The 8,520-nt window shown below is 58.9% G+C and overlaps 1 protein-coding gene across 1 annotated transcript; it reads left to right on the top strand.

The window, feature by feature from the left end:
- The first annotated feature begins 746 nt into the window (after window positions 1-746).
- Window positions 747-5,095, top strand: SCARA3 (scavenger receptor class A member 3). Its single transcript, XM_068143277.1, is given in 5 exon segments — window positions 747-820; window positions 887-1,006; window positions 1,490-1,585; window positions 1,975-3,018; window positions 4,323-5,095. Coding segments are annotated over 5 exon segments (1,728 nt in total). The 5' UTR covers window positions 747-792; the 3' UTR covers window positions 4,763-5,095.
- Window positions 5,096-8,520: the final 3,425 nt, after the last annotated feature.

The raw sequence follows: 8,520 nt of genomic DNA, 5'->3' as shown, positions 1-8,520 counted from the left end.
CCGAGGGAATCGCTACCTCCTCTGTCCCTTGCCTGCAGCCCCTCTCCTGCCCCCCACCCACCTTTGCGGGGGGAGCCCGGGTTGTATAAAGCAAGGGATGTGGGTTCTGTGGTCATTCCGGAGCAACTCCAGATGGAAAACCTCCTGCTGGTGAGGAATTCAGGGATGCCCTGGGCAGAGGGTGGCAGCAGGGGGAGGAGTGTGTGTGTGTGCTGTGGAGCATGGCACAGCTCCCAGGGAGCTCTGGGGAGCTCCGGGGAGCCAGGGAGGAAGACCTTGTGCCCCTGTCTCTAGATTCTTCAGGGTCAGATTCCGGTGCTGAGCTCATCCCCTGTGCTGGGGCCATGGGTAGGATCCAGCCCACCCTGTCAGGAACATCCCAGCTTGCCCCCCCCATCAGAATGGGGGTCCCAGGATGGGGTGGCACTAGGGGCTAGAAGGCAGGAGCTGTCATCTTCTCCACCACCTGCCTTTTGTCCCAATTTCACCGACTTTACCCATGTTTATGGTCTTGGATTGAAAAGGTCCTGGCCAAGCCCTGCAGGAGCAGGTAGTGGTGCAGGTACATGTCCTCATGGGCTGGTGCCACTGGGCTTTGGCAAGCTGAAGGTGGCAATGGTGGCTCCCATGTAGCTTCCTGGCTTTTCCGTGGGGATGGCAGGTTACAGTGTGTCCCTGGTGTCCCTGGGACCATTGCCATCCTCAGGGCTGGGAGCAGGAAAGGGCAGGCAGCCCAGGCCCCTCCTGTGTTGGCTTTCAGCAGATGAGCCAGCAGGAGGAGAAGAGGAGGAGATGCCAACCTTCAGCTACCGACCAAGTGGTAAGGACATCCCTTGGGGTGGGCTGGGGTCGTGGCAGAGCCTGATCCTTCCCTCTCTGCGCTCAGGCAGGGCACGGACCAGCTGCAGCCGGTGCCAGAAGAACATCTCTCTCCAGACAGCTGTTAAAGTCCTCTACATCATCTCCATCCTCCTCATTGTGGCTGTAACCGTGCTGGCTGCCTTCGGTGAGCATGGGCAGGGGTGGAAAATCCAGCACCTGCCCCCCTGGAGGACACTGGGGCTCCCCAAAAGCACCTTCAGCACCCAGGCATGGTGAGGAGCATCCAGCTCCTCCCGGCCAGCCCCTGGGATGCATATGGGACCCTGTGTGTGATGCCATCTCACAGGGGGATAGCTTTACCCCTACAGGGATGTCAGAAACCACCTCAGAGCACAGAGGTTCCACCCCCATTACCTCCATGGGCAAGAAACAGTCTCCCAGGCTCAGGTGATGCCATACTCCCCAGGGCTGCACCCTGGAGATGCTAGTAGACCTGAAAGTCCCCAGAGATACCCACCCCATGGAGCCAGCACCCATCAGCCACCCAGGCTGCTTTTCAAGTCCTGGCCACCTTCCTTACCAGGGAATGAGCCCAGAGAGGAAGTGTGGAGGACAGTCACATCTTGGCACCTGCCCACCTCCCTCAATCCCCACATTTTCTCCACAGTATTCAAGAAGGTTGACTCCATTTCCAACAACATCAGCTCATCCCAAACTTATTATGAGAAGATCACATCCATCCAGGAGGACCTTCAAGGGTTGGGTGAGTGGCTTGCACCTGAACCTGGAGATCTTCTCAAGGGACCACTGCTGCTGGGTGCTGAAGCATCCCCACTTTTGAGGTCCTGGGGCTCCCACAAGAGCCACTTATCTCCCAGGATTTTGGCAGAAGGGTGACTGCATGACCCCCAAGGGTGGGGTGAGTGGGGTTGGGCTTTTTGGAGAACTTGCTGTAGGAGGAGGTTGTAGGAGTAGGCTGAGGGCAGGAGCTGGTGCAGGCTGGTCAGGGTTGTCCCACCCATAGCTCTGTGGTGCCCATCTACAGGGTCTGCAAGGACAGGCTATGGTGACTCCTTCCTCCAGTCTGCAGGAGGGTCACCAGGCCCACTGAGGGATGGAATGAGGTAGCAGACTCCTCTGCCCTTGATTCAGATGAGAAGACCTCGGGGAACTGCTCCCTGTGCCATGAGATGGGACAGCTGGGCCAGGAGATTACCAAGATGCAGGGTGAGCTGGAGGAGATCCAGAAGATGCTTTTGGTCCAAGAAATCCTGCTTGACCAGACCTCCCAGATCCACAACCAGCTCTCATCCACCAGCAACAAGATCACCAGTGAGGTGGACAGCTGCTCCTCCTCTGTCCAGCAGGTCAACAAAAGCTTGGGGCAGTTCTTGGCCCAGGTCGGGGGCTGGCAGGCGGTCACCTCCCGGCTGGACAGCTCCCTCAAGGGCTTGGCCCGGGAGCGCTACAACGTGTGAGCGGCTGTGCAGCAGATGAACTTCACCCTGGGGCAGACCTCTGACTGGATCCAGGCCACCCAGAGGAAGACGGAGGAGGAGATGCTGACGCTGCAGAAGCTGGTGAACGAGTGGCAGAACTACACCCGGCTCTTCGGCGGGCTGAGGGCCACCTCCTCCAAGACCGGCGAGCTGCTGAGGAGCATCCAAGGCAGCGTGGGGGCAGCAGCCCAGCAGGTCGGCCAGAACTCGGAGAGCATGCACGACCTGGTGCTGCAGGTGATGGGGCTGCAGCTGCAGCTGGACAACGTCTCCTCCTTCCTGGACAACCACCAGGAGAACATGAACGACCTGTGCTACCACAGCGGGCACGTGGAGAACCGCACGGCTGAGTGCTTCCAGAGCCTGGAGGGCCGCATGAGCTCCCATGAGGTGGAGATTGGCACCATCTTCACCAACATCAATGCCACCGACAGCCACATCCACAGCATGCTGCGCTACTTGGACAACGTGCGGCTCTCCTGCACCCTGGGCTTCCACACCCATGCCGAGGAGCTCTACTACCTGAACCACTCCCTGGGCTCCCTGCAGGGCGCCACGGAGCTGCTGCGGGAGCGTTACAGCTTGCTCAGCGCCCGCCTGGACTTTGACCTCTGCAACCTCTCCGTGGTCATGGAGGAGATGAAGGTGGTGGATGTCCGGCATGGGAAGATGCTGCAGAACATCACCGTCTTACGAGGTGAGGTGGTTGAGTCACCAGCCCTGGGTGTGTTTAGAGGTTGTTTGGATGTGGTGCTTGGGGATATGGCTTAAGGGTGAGCTTTGTAGAGTAGGGTTCTGGGTTGGACTTGGTGATCCTGAGGGTCTTTTCCAACTTGAATGTTTCTGTGATTCTGCTGTGATCCCAGTGGGCACAGCCTCAGTCCTGCCTGGGGGTGGGTTGGGGCCAGGAATGTGTCCAGAGAAGGGCCACGAGGATGAGCAGAGAGCTGGAGCACCTCTCCTGTGAAGACAGAGAGTTGGGGCTGTTCAGTCTGGAGAAGAGAGGGCTCCAAGAAGACCTCCTTGTGGCCTTCCAGTATCTGAAGGGGGCCTATGAGAAATCTGGGGAGGGACTTTTGAGGCTGTCAGGGAGTGATAGGACCAGGGGAAATGGAACAAAACTAGAAATGGGTAGATTCAGATTGGATGTTAGGAAGAAGTTCTTCACCATGAGGGTGGTGAGACACTGGCACAGGTTGCCCAGGGAGGTGGTGGAAGCCTCATCCCTGGAGGTTTTTAAGGCAGGCTGGGTGTGGCTGTGAGCAACCTGATCTCCTGACCTAGTGTGAGGTGTCCCTGCCCATGGCAGGGGGGTTGGAACTAGATGATCCTTGAGGTCCCTTCCAACCCTGAAAATTCCAGGATTCTATGTTGGGAAGGCAGTCTGGGGGCTGTTTATTGTGTGGCCGAGCGTGGTGAGATCTGGGCTCCTTGGGAGTATCCTGTACCATGAAGGACCCAAACCATGGATGCTGAGGCCAGCATGGTGTTGGGATGCACATAAAGGCACCCCAACATTTACCCATGGATGTAGAGGTATCTTGGGGATGGAGCTGCATGGACTCAGCTTTCAGAGCTATCGTTGTGTGTGGGGACAGGAATAGTGGGAAGGTGACCATTGTCCTTCATTTGTCACTGATGCCAGTGACGTCTCTTGATGGTCCTAGTAGAGGGAGTATGGCTGATCTTTAACTAGAGTGCACAAAGCTTCCCCCCGTGGCTTTAGTAGCTTGAGGACATCTCAGTCCACCCTGGGGAGCAGGGAGGACATGTCTGTCCACCCTGTTCCAGCTCCACAGAGCCCATGGGCACCTTGGCAGCTTCCCATTGTGCCATGGACCAGCAAGTGTGGAGCCTGTTGGTAACCACACCTGCATGGGCTCAGCTGATCCTGTTCTTAGCAAGGTCTGCAGGGCTGGGACATCTCCCTCTCTCCATGTTTTGGTGTCCTGTCCCTCCCACAGTCCCTGCATTCCATTCACCCCCTCCTCTCTCCCCCAGGTGTTCCAGGCCTCCCAGGCCCCCGTGGCATCAAGGGCGATGTGGGCATCAAGGGCCCCCCAGGAACCAAAGGAGAGAAGTGCGACACAGGCAGCCTGGGCTCACTAGGACCCCAAGGACCACCAGGCCCCCTGGGACACCCCGGACCTCAGGGTGAAAGGGGACCCCTGGGCTTGAAAGGTTTCCCTGGCCTCAAGGGTGCCAAGGGCAGCTTTGGGCAGTCTGGCTCCCGGGGACAGGGAGGACCCAAGGGAGACTCCGGTCCTCCAGGACCAGCAGGGGGTCCAGGGCCATTGGGACCCCCTGGCCCACAGGGCAAGCCAGGACTCCCTGGGACCCCTGGGGCTGTGGGGCAGGCTGGCCCCATGGGGCCCAAGGGAGACCCCGGGTTACGAGGCCCCCCAGGGCTACCGGGTCCCCCTGGCCCCCCAGGACAGTAACCCAGTCTGCTGCCAGCCAGGCTATCAGGGCAGTGGGGACAAACTGGGGTCCCCACTGCCTCTCCTCTGGACCCCCCACCGCATCCTCCACAGGGCTGAGCCTTGCAGGATGGGGGGGGCAGAGGGGTCCCTGTGTGTGTATTGCCCCCACCCTAGGGCAAGGGTTTGGGGCCGGTCCCCAGCTCTCAGAGATGCTGCCAGCTCCAGGGTGGGGGGGTCCCTGTGGGATGGGGTGCAGCTGGTTTGTGCCCTTCCCCCCTCTGGCCATGTCTGTCCCCTCCAGCCCTGCGCTGTCCCCCACCATGTACTCCTGGCACAATAAAGCTCTATGGGAACAGGCAGCTCCTGATCTTGGGGACACTGGTGTGGGGGCACAGGGGTGCACCAGAGGAGGATTCACAGCCAGTGGTGGGGTGCATGCTTGCAGAGGACACCAAGCTGAGTGGTGTGGTTGACATGCCTGAAGGACAGGATCCATCCAGGTGGACCTGGACAAGCTGGAGCAGTGGGCCCATGTGAATCTCATGAGGTTCAACAAGGCCCAGGGCAAGGTCCCACACCTGGGTTGGGGCAACCCCCAGTACCAATCCAGGGTGGAGGATGAAGGGATGGAGAGCAGCCCTGTGGAGAAAGACTTGGGGGTACTGGTGGGTGAAAAGCTGGACTTGAGCCAGTAACGTGCACTCACAGCACAGAAGCCAACTGCATCCTGGGCTGTGTCCAAAGCAGTGTGACCAGCAGGTCAAGGGAGGGGATTCTGCCCCTCTCCTATGGTGAGACTCCACTTGCAGTGCTGGGTCCAGCTTTGGGGTGCTCAGCACAGGAGAGAACTGGACCTGTTGGAGCAGGTCCAGAGGAAGAGGCCACAACGCTGATGTGAGGTTTGGAACCCCTCTGCTGTGAGGCCAGGCTGAGCGAGTTGGGGTTATTCATGCTGGAGAAGAGAAGGCTCCAGGGAGACCTTTTTGCACTCTTTCAGTGCTGAAATGGACCCCAGAGGAAAGCTGGAGAGGGACTTTTCACAAGGGTGTAGAATGGTAGGACAAGGGGTGACATTTAAAGAGGGGATATTGAGATTAGATGTAAAGAGCTGGGGTTGCTTAGCCTGGAGAAGAGGAGGCTCAGAGGAGACCTTATTGCTCTCTACAACTACCTGAAGGGAGGTTGTAGCCAGGTGGGGGCTGGTCTCTTCTCCCAGGCAACCAGCACCAGAACAAGAGGACACAGTCTCAAGCTGTGCCAGGGGAGGTTTAGGCTGGATGTTGGGAAGAAGTTCTTCCCAGCAAGAGAGATTGGCCATTGGAATGTGCTGCCCAGGAAGGTGGTGAAGTCACCATCACTGGAGGTGTTTAGGAGGAGACTGGCTGGGGTGCTTGGTGCCATGGTTTAGTTGATTAGATGGTGTTGGGTGATAGGTTGGACTTGATGATCTCAAACGTCTCTTCCAACCTGGTTAATTCGCTATGCTATGCTATCCTATCCTATCGAGATACTGGCTCAGGTTGCCCAGACAAGTGATAGATGCCTGTCCCTGGCAACCAACCAGGTCAGGTTGGATGGGGCTCTGAGCAACCTGCTCTAGTTGAAGATGGCCCTGCTGAAAGGTCCCTTCCCATCCAAACCAGTCTGTGATTCAGTAATCCTATGAGACAGGCCAGCAGGGTTGAAGAGAATGGTGCCACCTCCTCCATAAGCCAAATCTGCTGTTCCTGAGCTCTGCTGTGCTGGGACCTCACCAGAGCAGGGGGAGCAGTCAGAGACCCTCTGTACCTGAGCAGGACCACACTGTCAAGACTGTCGTGGCTCTGGGCACAGCAGCCAGCTCCACCAGCCCCATCCTCTCCATCTGGAGGGTGCCCCAGCTCCAGGAGACTTGTGGCCTGCCCAGGCAGCCCTGCCCAGGGCTCGGGATCTACCCTGGCAGTTGGTTTATTGCTGTTGGCAAAGCAGTTTCCTGTTTTCATCCCCAAAGCAGCCCCGGGGCTGGTTGTTAACATGATCCAACACAGCCTCAGCCCTGCTTGGAGGCTGCAGAGGAAGCACTGGGTGTGGGGGGCCTCTGAGAAGGGGCTGGTGGAAGGACCAGAGACCTGAGAACTTGTTACACAGATGGGGCACAGGCTGCCCCAGCAGGGCTGGATTCACCCAGCTGAAGCTCTAGGGGGCAGGAGAAAGCCCTGAGCACCCTGTAATGGGTTGAGGCAAACCCCCTCCCCACCATGGGCAGAAACAACGACTCAGACAAACGGATTGCAAAAGTGATGGAAAGTTTAAATAGAAAAACAATTTAAAAACAAACACCAATGAAAGCTTTACAGAGAACCACAAGCACCGTGACAAAGAGAGAAAACCCAGAACATGCCCAAGAACATCCCATCCCCACCTGGGGGTACACCCAAACCCCCCCAGGGCTCTTTCCTCCCTCCCAACCCAGCCTTGGGCCTGGGCAGGCCCAAGGGAGGCGGCTCACGCCATTTTACCTAGGCTGCAGCTGGGGACGAAAGAGGAAGCGAAGACCCCGCATGGGCATTTTATAGGGGAGCAGGGCATTATGGGATTGCAATACCTGCCTGTGACCACCCCCTGGGCTGGGCCCACCCCTTGGGACCTCCCAGGTGTGGCCTATGCAGTGGCATCCGGGCCAGCACCCAGCCTAAACCACCACACACCCCCAGGAGGACTCCTGGTTTGGGGGGAGGGTACCTCACTCCTGAGCTGGTGACAAGAGACAGGATACAAACAGTGCTGGGGTGCGAGACATGGGCACCCTGCAAACCTGTCTGAGGCTAGTGGGGAACATGGGCACCCTGCAAAACTGTCTGAGGCCAGTGGGGAACACGGGCACTGTGTAAGCCTGCCTGGTGCCAGAATGGGAAAATAGGCACCCTGCAAACCTGTCTGGTGCCAAGGTAGGGGACATGGGCAGCCTACTCCCTGAGCACTCCCTACCTGCTCCCTGCCCGTTTCCTGCCTACTCCCTGCCCGCTCCCTGCCTGATACTTGCCTGCTCCCTGACGGCTTCCTGAGCATTCCCTGCCTGCACCCTGACTGCTCCCTGCCCGCTCCCTGAGCTCTCCCTGCCTCCTTGCCTGCTCACTGATGGCACCCTGAGCATTCCCTGCCTGCACCCTGACTGCTCCCTGCCTGCTCCCTCAGCACTCCCTGCCTGCACTCTGCCTGTTTTCTGCCTGCTCGCTGACTGCACCCTGAGCACTCCCTGCATAATACCTGCCCATTTCCTGCCTGCTCCCTGCCCACTCCCTGCCTGCTCCTTGTCTGCTCCAAGAGCATTCCCTGCCTGCTCCCTGCCTGCCCCCTGACTGCTGACCGAGCATTCCATGCCCGCTCCCTTCCCTCTCCCTGAGCACTCCCTGCCCGCTCCCTGAGCTCTCCCTGCCTGCTCCCTGAGCACTCCCTGCATAATCCCTGCTCGTTTCCTGCCTGCTCCCTACCCGCTCCCTGCCTGCTCATTGCCAGCTCCCAGAGCATTCCCTGCCTGCAGCCTGACTGCTCCATGCCCGCAGCCTGACTGCTCCCTGCCCTACTCCCTGAGCTCTCCCTGCCTGCTCCCTGATGGCTCCCTGAGCAATCCCTGCCTGCTCCCTGCCTCCTCCCAGAGCATTCATTACCCGCTCCCTACCTGCTCCCTGCCTGCTCATTGCCGCCTCCCTGAGCATTCCCTGCCTGCACCCTGCCTGCTCCCTGCCCACTCCCTGAGCATTCCCTGCCTGCTCCCTGCCTGCTCCATGCCTGCTCCC

The sequence above is a fragment of the Melanerpes formicivorus genome, unplaced genomic scaffold (assembly GCF_026170545.1).
Source record: "Melanerpes formicivorus ecotype bairdi unplaced genomic scaffold, bMelFor1.0.p_v2 SCAF_9, whole genome shotgun sequence".
NCBI classification, from domain to species: Eukaryota; Metazoa; Chordata; class Aves; order Piciformes; family Picidae; genus Melanerpes; species Melanerpes formicivorus.
This window is presented reverse-complemented; position numbering and strand designations above follow the sequence as displayed.